General features: G+C 40.7%; 1 protein-coding gene across 4 annotated transcripts in view; it reads right to left on the reverse strand.

Moving 5' to 3' along the window:
• Positions 1 to 14,774, reverse strand: part of LOC135568974 (NACHT, LRR and PYD domains-containing protein 3-like) — a 21,276-nt gene extending 6,502 nt beyond the window's left edge. Inside the window, exons 1-4 of one of the 4 annotated variants that reach the window (XM_065015754.1) lie at positions 14,026 to 14,770; positions 11,432 to 11,516; positions 8,909 to 9,954; positions 8,458 to 8,631 (exon numbers count right to left, since the gene is read on the reverse strand). In XM_065015754.1, the coding sequence (XP_064871826.1) occupies positions 8,458 to 8,631; positions 8,909 to 9,954; positions 11,432 to 11,516; positions 14,026 to 14,093 (1,373 nt within the window). In that variant the 5' untranslated portion in view covers positions 14,094 to 14,770. Of the gene's footprint in view, positions 1 to 8,457; positions 8,632 to 8,908; positions 10,699 to 11,074; positions 11,304 to 11,431; positions 11,662 to 11,779; positions 12,103 to 14,025 lie in introns of those variants that run through there. The other 3 variants (XM_065015751.1, XM_065015752.1, XM_065015753.1) reach the window with 3 other exon arrangements.
• Between the last annotated feature and the right edge of the window lie 7,261 nt (positions 14,775 to 22,035).

Raw genomic sequence — 22,035 nt, forward strand, 5'->3', positions numbered from 1 at the left:
GAGAGAGGTCGTAAATTCCTGAGAAGACCCTGCTCATGATGATAACAGAGAGTAGCAGTGGTGTAAAGAGGGGAGGACAATGCAAATAGTCTGGGTAGTGTCAGGACGTTGCCCTCTTTGAGTACAGCGAGCACCATCCCCCGCTCTCTGCTTCTACAACCAGTCATACATTCCTGAGAAGACCTCATGGACACATAGAAATAGAGAGTAGTTTTTCATGGAGACAAAGGAAATCCTTCCACCTCACAGAACTTGAGGTACGAACAAATTTCATGTTCCGGAGACACACACACACACACACACACTGGACAAAAACACACACACACACACGCTGGACAAACACACACACACACACACACTGATATCACCCAGCCCATCAATGTTCCGGAGAAAGTGTAAAAGGTGAAGAATCCAGGAACTGGTCACTTTGGAACAACTTGGGGAAGCTCATGGGAGACGGTGTGGCCACATTACCATAACGCTGTTTATATAATAGCCTCAGATATGAGGTTTACATCTAATCGTTGTATAAGATGAATGAGTGAGTATGATACTGTTTGTAAAATTGTGTAATATGATGTTGGACTGTTTAATGAAGAAAGAAAGAAAAGAAAAATACAATTCCCTTTTGATTTGAAATAAATCCCAGTTAGGGTCAGGCATCCTGGACCGCCCCTTTTCTGCAATTTCGAATAAACCCCAACTTTGAGAAACTATCACCAGACCATGTTTTTCTCCATTAGGTTGTAGACCTTTGCTGAATCTTTTAACCATACCACGTGGTTAAACTCTTAGACTATCGATACCGACAGAATAAGAACAAGTCTTTGATATTAATTACTAGTCTGCAGCTAGGAATTCGGCATTATTTAACGCAAAGAAAGACAACCGCCGAAACATCCATTCTATAACGAAATGAATGTTACTCTGGACAATCCATTCTAACCACAACCGAGAGAGAGAGAGAGAGAGAGAGAGAGAGAGAGAGAGAGAGAGAGAGGGAGTGAGACGGACAATTCTACAAAAGAAACAAACTTTTCACCAGCGATCAAGACGACACACTGAGCGTAAATATATATATTGATTGCAATTGTTCCCGAATGAGTGAGGGTTCATGTGTAAAGGAATAGCATTTCAATTGTTATAATTATGAACTCTGTAGTGATTTCTTAGACTTCCCCTTTAGTCGAACAAGCCGCCATGCCGGTTTAGCCCACTAGGGGCACATTCTCCTATCATTTCTTGTAACCACATTTACCTTGTTTGTTTGTTTGTTTATGCATTTCTGTGAATTAGTGAGTAATAAATACATGATTTAAGACAATTGATGTAGTGAAGACTGGGTTCGTGCAGATAACCAACAATTTATGACGTTTGGAATGAGACTAACGTGAGGTAAAGTAAATAATTCATTAATTCGAAGACTAATTGATCAGATAAAATATCTGAAAAGTTATTTTAGGAAATGATAACTTTGTAATCTGAATATTTTTCCCCGACTTCCTAGTTAAATTACAGTTCCATGATTAATCAGTTGATCACGTAATAACAATTACAGAGAGTCTTTGATAAAAACTATGTCTTCAATTTAATTATAGTAAAGACACGACACAGTATATAATGTCACCTTTATTTTGAGGGTATTTTAAAACATATCTGTTTGTGGATAATGAGAAAAACTTCCTAAGTGAGTAGAACATGTTTCTAAACACAACTAAAGTAATCCTGATGATTAATACAAATCATGAATGAATCAAGAATAATAATGAGTGAGAAAGTTAGAGGCTACAACAAAACATGCTAACCTCTCACCATTACCAATAACAGAGGCTACAACAAAACATGCTAACCTCTCACCATTACCAATAACAGAGACTACAACAAAACATACTAACCTCTCACCATTACCAATAACAGACTACAACAAAACATGCTAACCTCTCACCATTACCAATAACAGAGGCTACAACAAAACATGCTAACCTCTCACCATTACCAATAACAGAGGATACAACAAAACATGCTAACCTCTCACCATTACCAATAACAGAGGCTACAACAAAACATGCTAACCTCTCACCATTACCAATAACAGAGGCTACAACAAAACATGCTAACCTCTCACCATTACCAATAACAGAGACTACAACAAAACATGCTAACCTCTCACCATTACCAATAACAGAGACTACAACAAAACATGCTAACCTCTCACCATTACCAATAACAGAGGCTACAACAAAACATGCTAACCTCTCACTGGATCACTGATCCAAGATGGCGTAGCAGTCGGACGTGTGTTTTGTCTTGTCCCGTCCTGTATAGTGTAAATATAGTTTTTTTCCTCTTTTTTTCTGTATATATTTCGTACATATTTTAATCTCACTTCCCAACCACAGGCTGAATATACTCTCCTGCAACCCGCATCACCCAATGTGGTACGGATCTGCTTTTTCTATGCTTTAGAATCGGAACCCTCATCAGAAGCTAGCCGCTAACTAGCTACTAGCTAGCCACTGCTAGCGGTCTTCAACGCTAACTAGGACACCAGCGCGACATCTACCCAAAGCATATCAGACTGCTTTTTCTCTACCACATCTCCGGATTCCTACCGCAAGCTCTGAAGCTTTATACCGGATCATCGTAAATAGCTAGCTGCAATCCGGTGGCTACTCCTGGCTAACGTCTCTGTCCCAGAGCAAGCACCAGTTAGCCTGGAGCTAGCCTCGAGCTAAGCCCATCTCCCGACTACCCGAAGAGGTCCAAAAATACCTAATTTGCCAATTGGCCTGGACCCTCTACTGACCCTCTACTGCCGACACGGAGCCCCGCCGATCCATCACGACTGGTCCGCCGACATAATCGTCCGAGGGGTTTCAACAGGCTTTTCCGCTGCGACATCGCCAAAGATTCATCTGCTGGCCAAGGCCCTTGAGCTTTCTGAATCGCTGTATCTCCAGCTCACCGCATGAAGAGGAATAAATAAACAGACTCACCCCATCGCGACGTCCCCCAAAGGTTAACTCTCTAGCCCTCGCTATCTCCCTGCTTGCTAATTCGGCCTGCTAACGGCTAGCTTGTCAAGCTCCGGTCCGCTAACTGCTACCTTGTCTAGCTCGGGCCTACGAACTGTTAGCTTGTTAGCACAGGCCTGCTAACCGTCTGTACCACCGCGTCCCAATCACTCTCTGACCCCATTTACTTTCTATCTCTTTTTGATTTTTAATTTGTTTATACCTTCCGGAAACCTGCCTCACCCAATGTGATACGGAATCGCTATTACTTTTACTCTTATTTTTATTTTTATGACACACTCAAGAACCTCCAGACGCTAACCAGCTAACTAGCTACAAGCTAGTTAGTCATTGTTAGTTTAAAAAAAAATTGTTTTTTAAAAAAAAAAAAAAAAACCTGGATAACACTCGCCAGCCCCCCTGCCCATCCACCGCTGCCCCCTGGACACTGATCTCTTGGCTACATAGCTGACGCACGCTGGACTGTCCATTAATCACGGTACTCCTTTCTGCTTGTTTGTCTTACCTGTCGGCCCCGTTGCCTAGTCAACGCCATTTTACCTGCTGTTTGTTGTGCTAGCGATTAGCCTCCCCTACTGTTTTTAGCTAGCTTTCCAAATTCAACACCTGTGATTACTGTATGCCTCGCTGTATGTCTCTCTCAGATGTCAATATGCCTTGTATACTGTTGTTCAGGTTAGTTATAATTGTTTTAGTTCACAATGGAGCCCCTAGACCCACTCTGCATACCCCTGTTACCTCCTTTGTCCCACCTCCCACACATGCGGTGACCTCACCCATTACAACCAGCATGTCCAGAGATACAACCTGTCTCATCATCACCCAGTGCCTGGGCTTACCTCCGCTGTACCCGCACCCCACCATACCCCTGTCTGTGCATTATGCCCTGAATATATTCTACCATGCCCAGAAACCTGCTCCTCTTATCCTCTGCCCCCAACGCTCTAGGCGACCAGTTTTGATAGCCTTTAGCCGCACCCTCATACTACTCCTTCTCTGTTCCGCGGGTGATGTGGAGGTAAACCCAGGCCCTGCATGTCCCCAGGTACCCTCATTTGTTGACTTCTGTGATCGAAAAAGCCTTGGTTTTATGCATGTCAACATCAGAAGCCTCCTCCCTAAGCTTGTTTTACTCACTGCTTTAGCACACTCTGCTAACCCTGATGTCCTTGCCGTGTCTGAATCCTGGCTCAGGAAGGCCACCAAAAATTCAGAGATTTCCATACCCAACTATAACATCTTCCGTCAAGATAGAACTACCAAAGGGGGCGGAGTTGCAGTCTACTGCAGAGATAGCCTGCAAAGTAATGTCATACTTTCCAGGTCCATACCCAAACAGTTCGAACTACTAATTTCGAAAATTACCCTCTCCAGAAATAAGTCTCTCACTGTTGCCGCCTGCTACCGGCCACCCTCAGCTCCCAGCTGTGCCCTGGACACCATTTGTGAATTGATCGCCCCATCTAGCTTCAGAGTTTGTTCTGTTAGGTGACCTAAACTGGGATATGCTTAACACCCCGGCAGTCCTACAATGTAAGCTAGATGCCCTCAATCTCACTCAAATCATCAAGGAACCCACCAGGTACAACCCTAACTCTGTAAACAAGGGCACCCTCATAGACGTCATCCTGACCAACTGGCCCTCGAAATACACCTCCGCTGTCTTCAACCAGGATCTCAGCGATCACTGCCTCATTGCCTGTATCCGCCACGGAGCCGCAGTCAAACGACCACCCCTCATCACTGTCAAACGCTCCCTAAAACACTTCTGTGAGCAGGCCTTTCTAATCGACCTGGCCCGGGTATCCTGGAAGGACATTGACCTCATCCCGTCAGTTGAGGATGCCTGGTCATTCTTTAAAAGTAACTTCCTCACCATTTTAGATAAGCATGCTCCGTTCAAAAAATGCAGAACCAAGAACAGATACAGCCCTTGGTTCACTCCAGACCTGACTGCCCTCGACCAGCACAAAAACATCCTGTGGCGGACTGCAATAGCATCGAATAGCCCCCCGTGATATGCAACTGTTCAGGAAGTCAGGAACCAATACACGCAGTCAGTCAGGAAAGCTAAGGCCAGCTTCTTCAGGCAGAAGTTTGCATCCTGTAGCTCCAACTCCAAAAAGTTCTGGGACACTGTGAAGTCCATGGAGAACAAGAGTACCTCCCCAGCTGCCCACTGCACTGAGGCTAGGTAACACGGTCTCCACCGATAAATCCACGATTATCGAAAGCTTCAATAAGCACTTCTCAACGGCTGGCCATGCCTTCCACCTGGCTACTCCAACCTCGCCAACAGCTCCGCCCCCGCAGCTCCTCGCCCAAGCCTCTCAGGTTCTCCTTTACCCAAATCCAGATAGCAGATGTTCTGAAAGAGCTGCAAAACCTAGACCCGTACAAATCAGCTGGGCTTGACAATCTGGACCCTCTATTTCTGAAACTATCTGCCGCCATTGTCGCAACCCCTATTACCAGCCTGTTCAACCTCTCTTTCATATCGTCTGAGATCCCCAAGGATTGAAAGCTGCCGCAGTCATCCCCCTCTTCAAGGGGAGACACCCTGGACCCAAACTGCTATAGACCTATATCCATCCTGCCCTGCCTATCTAAGGTCTTCGAAAGCCAAGTCAACAAACAGGTCACTGACCATCTCGAATCCCACCGTACCTTCTCCGCTGTGCAATCTGGTTTCCGAGCCGGTCACGGTGCACCTCAGCCACGCTGAAGGTACTAAACGATATCATAACCGCCATCGATAAAAGACAGTACTGTGCAGCCGTCTTCATCGACCTCGCCAAGGCTTTCGACTCTGTCAATCACCATATTCTTATCGGCAGACTCAATAGCCTCGGTTTCTCGGATGACTGCCTTGCCTGGTTCACCAATTACTTTGCAGACAGAGTTCAGTGTGTCAAATCGGAGGGCATGCTGTCCGGTCCTCTGGCAGTCTCTATGGGGGTGCCACAGGGTTCAATTCTCGGGCCGACTCTTTTCTCTGTATATATCAATGATGTTGCTCTTGCTGCGGGCGATTCCCTGATCCACCTCTACGCAGACGACACCATTCTATATACTTTCGGCCCGTCATTGGACACTGTGCTATCTAACCTCCAAACGAGCTTCAATGCCATACAGCACTCCTTCCGTGGCCTCCAACTGCTCTTAAACGCGAGTAAAACCAAATGCATGCTTTTCAACCGATCGCTGCCTGCACCCGCATGCCCGACTAGCATCACCACCCTGGATGGTTCCGACCTTGAATATGTGGACATCTATAAGTACCTAGGTGTCTGGCTAGACTGCAAACTCTCCTTCCAGACTCACATCAAACATCTCCAATCGAAAATCAAATCAAGAGTCGGCTTTCTATTCCCCAACAAAGCCTCCTTCACTCACGCCGCCAAGCTTACCCTAGTAAAACTGACTATCCTACCGATCCTCGATTTCGGCGATGTCATCTACAAAATGGCTTCCAACACTCTACTCAGCAAACTGGATGCAGTCTATCATAGTGCCATCCGTTTTGTCACCAAAGCACCTTATACCACCCACCACTGCGACTTGTATGCTCTAGTCGGCTGGCCCTCACTACATATTCGTCGCCAGACCCACTGGCTCCAGGTCATCTACAAGTCCATGCTAGGTAAAAGCTCCGCCTTATCTCAGTTCACTGGTCACGATGGCAACACCCATCCGTAGCACACGCTCCAGCAGATGTATCTCACTGATCATCCCTAAAGCCAACACCTCATTTGGCCGCCTTTCGTTCCAGTACTCTGCTGCCTGTGACTGGAATGAACTGCAAAAATCGCTGAAGTTGGAGACTTTTATCTCCCTCACCAACTTCAAACATCAGCTATCCGAGCAGCTAACCGATCGCTGCAGCTGTACATAGTCTATTGGTAAATAGCCCACCCATTTTCACCTACCTCATCCCCATACTGTTTTTATACTGTTTTTTTTGTTTTTTTATTTACTTTTCTGCTCTTTTGCACACCAATATCTCTACCTGTACATGACCATCTGATCATTTATCACCCCAGTGTTAATCTGCAAAATTGTATTATTCGCCTACCTCCTCATGCCTTTTGCACACATTGTATATAGACTGCCCATTTTTTTTCTACTGTGTTATTGACTTGTTAATTGCTTACTCCATGTGTAACTCTGTGTTGTCTGTTCACACTGCTATGCTTTATCTTGGCCAGGTCGCAGTTGCAAATGAGAACTTGTTCTCAACTAGCCTACCTGGTTAAATAAAGGTGAAATAAAAAATAAAAAAAATAAAATAAAAAAATACCAGTAACAGAGGCTACAACAAAACATGCTAACCTCTCACCATTACCAATAACAGAGGCTACAACAAAACATGCTAACCTCTCACCATTACCAATAACAGAGGCTACAACAAAACATAACCTCTCAGAGGCTACAACAAAACATGCTAACCTCTCACCATTACCAATAACAGAGGCTACAACAAAACATGTTAACCTCTCACCATTACCAATAACAGAGGCTACAACAAAACATGCTAACCTCTCACCATTACCAATAACAGAGACTACAACAAAACATGCTAACCTCTCACCATTACCAATAACAGAGGCTACAACAAAACATGCTAACCTCTCACCATTACCAATAACAGAGGCTACAACAAAACATGCTAACCTCTCACCATTACCAATAACAGAGACTATAACAAAACATGCTAACCTCTCACAATTACCAATAACAGAGACTACAACAAAACATGCTAACCTCTCACAATTACCAATAACAGAGACTACAACAAAACATGCTAACCTCTCACCATTACCAATAACCGAGGGGGTCTGATCTTTGTGCCTCTGTAACTTTCTCATTCATCATCGTTCATCCTCATTCTCGATTAATTCATGATTATCCATAATCATGGTAGCATCCATATGAATGTAGAAGTGTTCAGAAACATCTTCTATTCTTACTGACAATACAAGTGAAGTGACTCCAAAATGATAGGACATTATTCACCATTCAGTTTCTATTAGGAAAAACATCCCAAACACAACCAAGACAAACTGCAAATGCATTCAACAAGTTTATAGAATCTCAAGCTTGATGTAATCACTGCAGCCATGGAATATGGGACCAAATACTAAACTTATGAATAAATGAATTTATCCAATACATGATGACTTTTTCAAATGAGAGAACTAGATACATAAAAGTGCTTTCATTTAAAAACTGTAAAATATATATGTATGAATACCTTTTAATAAAATGTGACATTCTGTTCTGTCACCTAATATGAAGCACCAAATGTAAAACTGTAAGCTTCACTGTCCAAACACATGTGGTGTGGACTATGTGTGTCTGGTAAACACATGTGGATCTGGTGAACAGTTATCACTTGTTGACCAACTACAGGAATACTGACCTCAGAGTCTCCAGTTTACAGTGGGGATTCCCCAGTCCAGCAGAGAGCAGCTTCACTCCTGAATCCTTCAGGTCATTGTTACTGAGATCCAGCTCTCTCAGGTGTGAGGGGTTTGACTCCAGAGCTGAGACCAGAGAAGCACAGCCTTCCTCTGTGACTAGACAGCCTGACAGCCTGACAAAGAGATCATCATGACTTCACAAACACACTGTTATTTTGGAAGTGTAGAAGGCAGATGCATTTGGTTTATTCTCTCAACCAATATCTTCCGTCTCCTAGAATTGTATGGTCATAATGTTATACCAACGTGAACACAAATGCACTGATTCAACATAAAATTATACATTACATATATATATATATATTACATATACATTTTATTATTTTTTATTCTCTAAACTGAATATTTCTTCCTGATGATTAGTTCTTATATGTCATTTTATTTACTCACAGAACAGCTCTGGAGGCTTTGACCACTGGCAGCAGCCTCAGAAGACCTTCCTCTGATCTGGAGTATTTCTTCAGGTCAAACACATCCAGCTCCTTTTCTGAAGTCAGCAACACAAAGACCAGAGCTGACCACTGTGCAGGTGACAGGTTGGGTTTTGAGAGACTTCCTGAGCTCAGGTATCTTTGGATATCCTCCACTAGAGAATGGTCATTCAGTTCATTCAGACAGTGGAACAGATTGATGCTCCTCTCTGGAGAGGGATTCTTCCTGATCTTCTTCTTGATGTACTTGATTGTTTCTTCATGGCTTTGTGAGCTGCTTCTTGTCTTTGTCAGTATACCTCGTAAGTGTTTCTGATTGGACTCCAGTGAGAGGCCCAGAAGGAAGCGGAGGAACAGGTCCAGGTTTCCTGTCTCACTTTGTAAGGCTTTATCCACAGCACTCTTGTAGACAGTAACTCTACGCTTGTGTCTGATCCTCACAGGAATAATGGACTTTGATTGAGGTTCGGCCATTAGATTCTCATTGTCGTTGATGAATGAGAGGAACACATATACAGCAGCCAGAAACTCCTGAATGCTCAGATGCACAAAGCAGTACACCTTGTCCTGGTACAGCCCATGTTCCTCTTTAAAGAGCTGTGTGCACAATCCTGAGTACACTGAGGCTTCATTGACATCAATGCCATTCTCTTTCAGGTCTTCTTCATAGAAAATCAGATTGCCCTTCACAAGCTGTTGAAAAGCCAGTTTTCCCAGTGACAGAATGCTCTCTTTATTGCAGTGTGAACCTGTCTCTTCTTTCCCAAGATACTTTTCATTCTTATGTTTGGTATGAAACACCACAAGGTGTGTGTACATCTCAGTCAGAGTCTTGGGCATCTCTTCTCTCTTATGTTTCAGCATGTGTTCAAGGACTGTTGCAGAAATCCAACAGAAGACTGGAATGTGGCACATGATGTGTAGGCTCCTTGATGTCTTTATGTGTGAGATGATGCTGCTGGCCAGGTCCTCATCACTGAATCTCTTCCTGAAGTACTCCTCCTTCTGTGGGTCATTGAACCCTCGTACCTCTGTCACCTGGTCAACACACCCTGAAGGGATCTTATTGGCTGCTGCAGGTCGGGTGGTTATCCAGAGGAGAGCAGAGGGAAGCAGATTTCCCTTGATGAGATTTTGTCAGCAGAACATCCACTGAGGTTGACTCTGTGACGTCCCAACAGATCTTGTTCTTCTGGAAGTCTAGGGGCAGTCGGCACTCATCCAGACCATCAAAGATGAACAGAACTTTGTACTTGTCGTAGTTGGAGATTCTTGATTGTTTGGTTTCCATTGAGAAGTGATTGAGAAGTTCAATCAAAGTGAGATTTCCACCTTTCATCAAATTCAGCTCCCGGAAAGGAAATGCAAATACAAGTTGGACATCCTGATTTGCTTTTCCTTCAGCCCAGTCCAGAATGAACTTCTGCACAGAGACTGTTTTTCCAATGCCAGCAACTCCCTTTGTCAGCACAGTTCTGATAAGTTTGTCTTGTCCAGTTAAGGGTTTGAAGATGTCGTTACATTTGATTGCAGTCTCTGGTCTTGCTTGTTTCCTGGTTGTTGTCTCAATCTGTCTCAGCTCATGTTCATTATTGACCTCTCCTGTTCCACCCTCTGTGATGTAGAGCTCTGTGTAGATCTTATTGAGAAGTGTTGGGTTTCCTTGTTTAGCGATCCCCTCAAATACACATTGAAACTTCTTCTTTAGATTAGATTTGAGTTCACGTTGGCAAATCACAGCAAGCTCATCTGAATGAAGAAATAACATAGAGGATATTAATATTACATCTGTTTTAATGTCTACAGTATTGTAGGACTGTTATAAAGTTTTAAATTCTAATAATTTCTTCTCTTAACTAACTCTATAAATGTGTAAATGTTTTCATAATGCATTACAGACTGGTGTGACTGATTATATTATTATTGGTATTATTGATGGTATTATTAATGTTCTCTCTCTAAATGAATCACCACAACACATCCCTGCTGCTACTTGATGAGGTCACTAGGTGTTGTGTTAAGGCTGCTACAATATCATTGAGTTACACAGCTACTTTAGCTGTACTTTAGCTACAGCTTTTAAATGTTATAAAACAGCATTCAACATGAGACAGACAGATCTTACATTTCTCCAGTGTGTCAGCAAGCTCCTTCTGGTTCATTTTCCTCAGGATGTGCAGTGTGATCTTCAGAGCCCCCTCTCTGGCACTGCTCTCCTGCTGCTCATCTTCAGCATCCACCACTTCCTTATCCTGCTTCTGACTCTCAAAGCCTTCTGGGAGTTCTGGACTAAGAATCCTCTTGAACATCTTCAGCTCGTTCTTCACAAATGTCATAATTTTCTCTTCAAGCAACTGAAATAAATAAAGTAAATAAGTTAAGCAAGAGAATAAATGCTTTCTCATTAACACATTAATGAATGATTGACAGATCAACTTTACTTGAGGTAAACAAAAACAACTGTACATAACAGACCACATACACTGAATATGGAGTCCAGGTCTGTTTGATGACTCTGGGAAGACTGACCACTGAGAATCTCTGACTCTGATCTCTCCTGTTGGTTTCTGTGGACAAAACATGAGATTACATCTCCTCATCCAGGGAGTACACACACACACACACACACACACACACACACACACACACACACACACACACACGGAGGGAATGTTGTGTTTGTTTAATATTGTTTTAGGACTATGAAAATGGACAAAAGGATTAGCCTATGGATTATGAAAACAACAACAATAAATGGGAAAATGGGAGGAGAAATGACTAGAGACGGTGTTGTTTAACTCATTGACCAGGACCCATGAGTTCTTCTTACCTTTGTTCAGTAATAAAGTCTCCCTCTCTAAACTTCATAGGTTGACCCATAGACCCGTCACTCTTCATGGACACACAGCTGGGAACAGGGGAGGCTGGTCTCTCCTGCTTGATTGGTCTTCAACACAACAGAGACAAACATTACATCTCTCATCTACTCTGAGCTCAGATGGGGAAACATAAGAGTTTCATTCCAAAACACTATATATCACTTTTCAGAAATGTTAGTAAATTAGCTTTTATTGTTCAAAGCATTTCTGAAAGAGATTGGTGTGTTTTTTCTCTATCTAATCATGGTATGGGGTTGTTCACTATCTAATCATGGGATTGTTCACTAGCTAATCATGGGGTTGTTCACTATCTAATCATGGGGTTGTTCACTATCTAATCATGGGGTTGTTCACTATCTAATCATGGGGTTGTTCACTATCTAATCATGGGGTTGTTCACTATCTAATCATGGGGTTGTTCACTATCTAATCATGGGGTTGTTCACTATCTAATCATGGGGTTGTTCACTATCTAATCATGGGGTTGTTCACTAGCTAATCATGGGGTTGTTCACTATCTAATCATGGGGTTGTTCACTATCTAATCATGGGGTTGTTCACTATCTAATCATGGGATTGTTCACTATCTAATCATGGGGTTGTTCACTATCCAATCATGGGGTTGTTCACTATCTAATCATGGGGTTGTCCACTATCTAATCATGGGGTTGTTCACTATCTAATCATGGGTTTTCACTATCTAATCATGGGGTTGTTCACTATCTAATCATGGGATTGTTCACTATCTAATCATGGGGTTGTCCACTATCTAATCATGGGGGTTGTTCACTATCTAATCATGGGGTTGTCCACTATCTAATCATGGGGTTGTTCACTATCTAATCATGGGGTTGTTCACTATCTAATCATGGGGTTGTTCACTATCTAATCATGGGATTGTTCACTATCTAATCATGGGGTTGTCCACTATCTAATCATGGGGTTGTTCACTATCTAATCATGGGGTTGTCACTATCTAATCATGGGGTTGTTCACTATCTAATCATGGGGTTGTTCACTATCTAATCATGGGGTTGTTCACTATCTAATCATGGGGTTGTTCACTATCTAATCATGGGGTTGTTCACTATCTAATCATGGGGTTGTTCACTATCTAATCATGGGGTTGTTCACTATCTAATCATGGGGTTGTCCACTATCTAATCATGGGGTTGTTCACTATCTAATCATGGGGTTGTCCACTATCTAATCATGGGGTTGTTCACTATCTAATCATGGGGTTGTTCACTATCTAATCATATATTGTTCACTATCTAATCATGGGGTTGTTCACTATCTAATCATGGGGTTGTTACACTATCTAATCATGGGGTTGTTCACTATCTAATCATGGGGTTGTCCACTATCTAATCATGGGGTTGTTCACTATCTAATCATGGGGTTGTTCACTATCTAATCATGGGGTTGTTCTCTATCTAATCAGGGGTTGTTCACTATCTAATCATTTGTTTTCACTATCTAATCATGGGGTTGTTCACTATCTAATCATGGGGTTGTTCACTATCTAATCATGGGGTTGTTCACTATCTAATCATGGGGTTGTTCACTATCTAATCATGGGGTTGTTCACTATCTAATCATGGGGTTGTTCACTATCTAATCATGGGGTTGTTCACTATCTAATCATGGGGTTGTTCAATGACAGATATGTATTTGTTTAAAATCACTTGATGTCTTCATTTCAGAGAGACAAATAATCATGTTTTTTTTTCCTCTAAAATGCTATATATTTGCCAGTACTCTCAAATGGTACCAGACCGAGGTAATAATGAGACTATAAGGATTACCAGTACTGAGTCAATGTGCAGGGTACCAGGTAGTTGAGGTAATAATGAGACTATAAGGAGTACCAGTACTGAGTCAATATGCAGGGTACCAGGTAGTTGAGGTAATAATGAGACTATAAGGAGAACCAGTACTGAGTCAATGTGCAGGGTACCAGGTACCACACACACACACACACACACACACACACACACACACACACACACACACACACACACACAGTGAGGGAATGTTGTGTTTGTTTAATATTGTTTTAGGAATATGAAAATGGACAAAAGGATTAGCCTATGGATTATGAAAACAACCAAAAGGATTTGGAAAATGGGAGAGGGGAAATTACTAGAGACAGTGTTGTTTAACTCACTGACCAGGACCCATGAGTTCTTCTTACCTTTGTTCAGTAGAAAAGTCTCCCTCTCTAAAGTTTAGAGGAGGACCCATAGACCAGTCACTCTTCATGGACACACAGCTGGGAACAGGGGAGGCTGGTCTCTCCTGCTTGATTGGGCTTCAACACAACAGAGACAAACATTACATCTCTCATCTACTCTGAGCTCAGATGGGGAAACATAAGAAGAGTTTCACAAATAGAACTGACTTCTAGACGTTAGTTAACACGCGCGAGCAGTGTGTCATTTTTAATGACGAGATTCATTTAGCGACGCGAGCGTTGTAGTCAGTCTGTCAGCCCCGCTAAAAGGCTGGTGTCGTTACTCTGCCTTCTCCGGGGGCATGTTGAGGTAAATTTACTAACCGGGAGGGTTGAATGATGTAATTTATTGGAGGTCTGGAAGACGCACTCTCGAGTTGTTTACTCACAATATCAGATATTAAATATATTTTTTATAATGAATGTATACTGAGGTTGAAGTTCTGACTAGTGATTATTTACCCGGTGTTCAATACCTGCTATTGAGGCGTCCTGAAAATAATATTCAAAAGTTCGGTCCTTGGACACAGAGGGTTTAAACACTAAAGAAACAACCGGGGAGCCGGTGATGATGTAGTGGTAGCTATGGTAACTAGGATGCTGCTGGTAGAGTAGCTAGCTAGCTTACCGAGCTGTAACGACTAGCTAGGATAACTAGGATGCTGCTGGTAGAGTAGCTAGCTATCTTACCGAGCTGTACCGACTAGCTAGGATAACTAGGATGCTGCTGGTAGAGTAGCTAGCTAGCTTACCGAGCTGTAACGACTAGCTAGCTTACCGAGCTGTAACGACTAGCTAGGATAACTAGGATGCTGCTGGTAGAGTAGCTAGCTATCTTACCGAGCTGTACCGACTAGCTAGGATAACTAGGATGCTGCTGGTAGAGTAGCAAACTAGATTACCGAGTTGTACCGACTAGCTAGGATAACTAGGATGCTGCTGGTATAGTAGCTAGCTAGCTTACCGAGCTGTACCGACTAGCTAGGATAACTAGGATGCTGCTGGTAGAGTAGCTAGCTAGCTTACCGAGCTGTACCGACTAGCTTGGTTAGTTAGCAGGTCGTTCGTCTGTCCCTCGTCTCGATGATGAATCCGGTGAACCACAAAATGAAACGAGGATAGAGAGTGAAAAGGATCTGGCTACACTCATACTGTCCCTCACCGTAAAGAAAAAAGCAAATTGAACAATAAACTTCGGTGTCTCAACACTAAAACAAACTCTGTCGTTATTCCCCAAGATCACCTCAGTCCACTCTGCGCGTAACCGGACAATATCCACACCGAACGTGGACGCGGACAGTTCTGTACGGGGACGCGGACAGTTCCAGAACGCGGACATGAGCAGTGCAACACAATAACCTAAACCCAGTCTTTACAGTGGGTTACATTAGTAATATTCATTTTTATTATTATGTTTAACAAACATTTTTACAAAATTATAACAACATTTTGAGATCAAACATTCAGTTTTTTTATGACAATATGTTGAGATCTGGGTCCATATGGCCAAAGTGTCTGAGTAGAAAATTGGTCGTATAAGTGCTGAGAATAAAGACATTTTACACTTATGGGTATAAATGACCTAGTTACCTACCCATTGCCTAAATTACCTACCCACCTAGTCAGTAGATATTTAGGACACCTCGTGAGCTGTCCTAAGTAGTTAAGCAGCAGCTGTGTCCTAAGTAGTTAAGTGTTAAGAGTTAACAGCAGGTGTCTTGATAATACTATAGAATCATGCAGTGAGTCAGTGGTTCCTGAGCCACATGTAATTGCATTGCAGTAGTTAAAAATAATGTTTTTATATTTCTATGTGATCAACCCATAAATAATATAGACCTACATGCAACAGTATGTCTTGTGCTTTTGGCGATGAGTTATGTATGATAATTATGCATAACAAGTGATACCATGTATGCATAGCATTTTGTCTTCATTTTGGCAGATTAACTCATGCTTATTTCTGAAGATTAACTCAGGTTGGAGTTGGAGCTGTGACCGAAGGGTGGCTGGTTCGAATCCCGGGCCGGGCGCTGGAAAAAACAGGTGGAATTGATCTGACCACTGGATGGCTGCTGGGTTCACATCCTCAACACATGAACCTTTTGTTGATCAGAACTCTAGAGGTTCTTCTTCACTGAACCCCAAAATATATATAACTTTTATTGATTTCATATTTTAAGGAAGTGATAGAAGCCTTTTTGGCTCTATAAGGAACCTTATTTTCTAAACACGTTTTTCTTTTGATGATTTAATTATCTACATCATGTTATTTCAAGTTCTCCCTTTGGAGCGCAACATCATATTGTTAAAAAATACTCCTAAATTGGGGATGGATATAAATTGGGCAGTTGAAGGCGTCTAGGGTGTAATATGTGTTCAATGAAAATGAACATTGTATGCAACGTTGTAGGCAACATTATTGGAAGGGACTTGATACCTACTATGTCAAAGATATTTAGAGTTGTTAAACGGAAGTGAAGAGAGTGTTGATGTAACGGTTATATTGTCAATATTCTGCTGGTAACAACCATCACAATTGGTTAAAATATGCATTCCATTATATTAGTCAATAATTAAGAGAAGGCAAAGTGGTTGTGTCATGTAAAAATCCTATCAAATGTCTGACATTGCAACGAACAGTCAGGGTGCCGCGGAACCCCTGCAGTACCTCCCCAGACCCCGGATTGAGAACCCCTGCAGTACCTCCACAGACCCCGGATTGAGAACCCCTGCAGTACCTCAACAGACCCCGGATTGAGAACCCCTGCAGTACCTCCACAGACCCCGGATTGAGAACCCCTGCAGTAGCTCCACAGACCCCGGATTGAGAACCCTGCAGTACCTCCACAGACCCCGGATTGAGAACCCCTGCAGTACCTCCACAGACCCCGGATTGAGAACCCCTGCAGTACCTCCACAGACCCCGGATTGAGAACCCCTGCAGTACCTCCACAGACCCCGGATTGAGAACCCCTGCAGTACCTCCACAGACCCCGGATTGAGAACCCCTGCAGTACCTCCACAGACCCCGGATTGAGAACCCCTGCAGTACCTCCACAGACCCCAGATTGAGAACCCCTGCAGTACCTCCACAGACCCCGGATTGAGAACCCCTGCAGTACCTCCACAGACCCCGGTTGAGAACCCCTGCAGTACCTCCACAGACCCCAGATTGAGAACCCTGCAGTACCTCCACAGACCCCAGATTGAGAACCCCTGCAGTACCTCCACAGACCCCAGATTGAGAACCCCTGCAGTACCTCCACAGACCCCAGATTGGGAACCCCTGCAGTACCTCCACAGACCCCAGATTGAGAACCCCTGCAGTACCTCCACAGACCCCGGATTGAGAACCCCTGCAGTACCTCCACAGACCCCGGATTGAGAACCCCTGCAGTACCTCCACAGACCCCGGATTGAAGAACTCCTAACAAAGTAATCCACAGACCATTTTAGAAAATTATGCAGTACCTCCACAGACCCCGGATTGAGAACCCCTGCAGTACCTCCACAGACCCCAGGATTGAGAACCCCTGCAGTACCTCCACAGACCCCCGGATTGAGAACCCCTGCAGTACCTCCACAGACCCCATTGAGAACCCCTGCAGTACCTCCACAGACCCCGGATTGAGAACCCCTGCAGTACCTCCACAGTCCCCAGATTGAGAACCCCTGATTTAGCAGATGCTCTTATCAGAATGATTTACAGTAAGTGCTTAAGATATCAAGGTGAGACAACCACATATCACAGTCAAATATACAGGATACAAACATTCCATTTCAGCTAAACAATGGATATATAGCGTTTTTTATCAAATAATTTTCATACACATCTAAAATATACTAATAACAAATCCAACAGTAATTGAAGGTAGCCAAGAACAACTATTTCTGATTTTTTTAAAAGGTGAAAAACTGTGTAAATAGCATTTAGGAAATAAACACTCAATAGTTTTTAAACACAATTGTAATCTCACCTCTTAGGTTTGATGTCATGTTCCCCAGAGACTCATTTTAGAGGCAGGGCCCCCTCCTCTCTCTCCTCAGGAGACTCGTTTTAGAGGCAGGGCCCCCTCCTCTCTCTCTCAAGTGTCTCATTTTGAGTTTCCTCTCTCTCCTCAGAGTGTCTCATTTTAGAGGCAGGGCCCCCCTCCTCTCTCTCCTCAGAGTGTCTCATTTTAGAGACAGGGCCCCCCTCCTCTCTCTCCCCAGAGAGACTCATTTTAGAGCACTGGCCCCTAAACAGAGATCCAACATGTTGGTTGTGGTTAACGGTAATTTTTGAATGTCAATTGTTCTCATTTATTAACTATCTCTTATAAAACATTTACAAGCAGACATAGAAACAGTCATAAGATGTAATGCATCACATGAATATGTAGTTGTGACATTTCATCTCCATAGTAACTGTCAATAATAATAATAATAAGTCACTGTTTGTTAAGGTAGTTCTAGACAGTACACTAGGTAGACTAGGTTATAATGTATAGTAGTGGGTTGTTAGTGATATGTAGATGTTATATTATGTATAGTAGACTAGGTTATAATGTATAGTAGTGGGTTGTTAGTGATATGTAGATGTTATATTATGTAAAGTAGACTAGGTTATAATGTATAGTAGTGGGTTGTTAGTGATATGTAGATGTTATATTATGTAAAGTAGACTAGGTTATAATGTATAGTAGTGGGTTGTTAGTGATATGTAGATGTTATATTATGTAAAGTAGACTAGGTTATAATGTATAGTAGTGGGTTGTTAGTGATATATAGATGTTATATTATGTAAAGTAGACTAGGTTATAATGTACAGTAGTGGGTTGTTAGTGATATGTTATATTATGTAAAGTAGACTAGGTTATAATGTATAGTAGTGGGTTGTTAGTGATATGTCTATGTTATATTATGTAAAGTAGACTAGGTTATAATGTATAGTAGTGGGTTGTTAGTGATATGTCTATGTTATATTATGTAAAGTAGACTAGGTTATAATGTATAGTAGTGGGTTGTTAGTGATATGTAGATGTTATATTATGTAAAGTAGACTAGGTTATAATGTATAGTAGTGGGTTGTTAGTGATATGTAGATGTTATATTATGTAAAGTAGACTAGGTTATAATGTATAGTAGTGGGTTGTTAGTGATATGTAGATGTTATATTATGTAAAGTAGACTAGGTTATAATGTATAGTAGTGGGTTGTTAGTGATATGTAGATGTTATATTATGTAAAGTAGACTAGGTTATAATGTATAGTAGTGGGTTGTTAGTGATATATAGATGTTATATTATGTAAAGTAGACTAGGTTATAATGTATAGTAGTGGGTTGTTAGTGATATGTTGTTATATTATGTAAAGTAGACTAGGTTATAATGTATAGTAGTGGGTTGTTAGTGATATGTAGATGTTATATTATGTAAAGTAGACTAGGTTATAATGTATAGTAGTGGGTTGTTAGTGATATGTAGATGTTATATTATGTAAAGTAGACTAGGTTATAATGTATAGTAGTGGGTTGTTAGTGATATGTAGATGTTATATTATGTAAAGTAGACTAGGTTATAATGTATAGTAGTGGGTTGTTAGTGATATGTAGATGTTATATTATGTAAAGTAGACTAGGTTATAATGTATAGTAGTGGGTTGTTAGTGATATGTAGATGTTATATTATGTAAAGTAGACTAGGTTATAATGTATAGTAGTGGGTTGTTAGTGATATGTTGTTATATTATGTAAAGTAGACTAGGTTATAATGTATAGTAGTGGGTTGTTAGTGATATGCAGATGTTATATTATGTAAAGTAGACTAGGTTATAATGTATAGTAGTGGGTTGTTAGTGATATATAGATGTTATATTATGTAAAGTAGACTAGGTTATAATGTATAGTAGTGGGTTGTTAGTGATATGTAGATGTTATATTATGTAAAGTAGACTAGGTTATAATGTATAGTAGTGGGTTGTTAGTGATATGTAGATGTTATATTATGTAAAGTAGACTAGGTTATAATGTATAGTAGTGGGTTGTTAGTGATATGTTATATATATGTGTAGACTAGGTTATAATGTATAGTAGTGGTTGTTAGTGATATGTTATATTATGTAAAGTAGACTAGGTTATAATGTATAGTATTGTTAATAATAATATGTTATATTATGTAAATGTAACTAGGTTATAATGTATAGTAGTGGGTTGGTAGTGATATGTAGATGTTATATTATGTAAAGTAGACTAGGTTATAATGTATAGTAGTGGGTTGTTAGTCATATGTAGATGTTATATTATGTAAAGTAGACTAGGTTATAATGTATAGTAGTGGGTTGTTAGTGATATATCTATGTTATATTATGTAAAGTAGACTAGGTTATAATGTATAGTAGTAATAGTGATAAGTAGATGTTATATTATGTAAAGTAGACTAGGTTATAATGTATAGTAGTGGGTTGTTAGTCATATGTAGATGTTATATTATAAAGTAGACTAGGTTATAATGTATAGTAGTGGGTTGTTAGTCATATGTAGATGTTATATTATGTAAAGTAGACTAGGTTATAATGTATAGTAGTGGGTTGTTAGTCATATGTAGATGTTATATTATGTAAAGTAGGCTAGGTTATAATGTATAGTAGTAATGGTAGTGATATGTAGATGTTATATTATGTAAAGTAGACTAGGTTATAATGTATAGTAGTGGGTTGTTAGTCATATGTAGATGTTATATTATGTAAAGTAGACTAGGTTATAATGTATAGTAATGGGTTGTTAGTGATATGTAGATGTTATATTATGTAAAGTAGACTAGGTTATAATGTATAGTAGTGGGTGGTTAGTGATATGTAGATGTTATATTATGTAAAGTAGACTAGGTTATAATGTATAGTAGTGGGTTGTTAGTGATATGTAGATGTTATATTATGTAAAGTAGACTAGGTTATAATGTATAGTAGTGGGTTGTTAGTGATGTGTAGATGTTATATTATGTAAAGTAGGCTAGGTTATAATGTATAGTAGTGGGTTGTTAGTGATATGTAGATGTTATATTATAAAGTAGACTAGGTTATAATGTATAGTAGTGGGTTGTTAGTGATGTGTAGATGTTATATTATGTAAAGTAGGCTAGGTTATAATGTATAGTAGTGGGTTGTTAGTGATATGTAGATGTTATATTATGTAAAGTAGACTAGGTTATAATGTATAGTAGTGGGTTGTTAGTGATGTGTAGATGTTATATTATGTAAAGTAGGCTAGGTTATAATGTATAGTAGTGGGTTGTTAGTGATATGTAGATGTTATATTATGTAAAGTAGACTAGGTTATAATGTATAGTAGTGGGTTGTTAGTGATATGTAGATGTTATATTATGTAAAGTAGACTAGGTTATAATGTATAGTAGTGGGTTGTTAGTGATATGTAGATGTTATATTATGTAAAGTAGACTAGGTTATAATGTATAGTAGTGGGTTGTTAGTGATATGTTATATTATGTAAAGTAGACGAGGTTATAATGTATAGTAGTGGGTTGTTAGTGATATGTTATATTATGTAAAGTAGACGAGGTTATAATGTATAGTAGTGGGTTGTTAGTGATATGTAGATGTTATATTATGTAAAGTAGACTAGGTTATAATGTATAGTAGTGGGTTGTTAGTGATATGTAGATGTTATATTATGTAAAGTAGGCTAGGTTATAATGTATAGTAGTGGGATGTTAGTGATATGTAGATGTTATATTATGTAAAGTAGGCTAGGTTATAATGTATAACAGTGGGTTGTTAGTGATATGTAGATGTTATATTATGTAAAGTAGACTAGGTTATAATGTATAGTAGTGGGTTGTTAGTGATATGTAGATGTTATATTATGTAAAGTAGGCTAGGTTATAATGTATAGTAGTGGGTTGTTAGTGATATGTAGATGTTATATTATGTAAAGTAGACTAGGTTATAATGTATAATAGCAGTTTGTTAGTG

This window comes from Oncorhynchus nerka, unplaced genomic scaffold (assembly GCF_034236695.1).
Source record: "Oncorhynchus nerka isolate Pitt River unplaced genomic scaffold, Oner_Uvic_2.0 unplaced_scaffold_1290, whole genome shotgun sequence".
In the NCBI taxonomy this organism is placed as follows: domain Eukaryota; kingdom Metazoa; phylum Chordata; class Actinopteri; order Salmoniformes; family Salmonidae; genus Oncorhynchus; species Oncorhynchus nerka.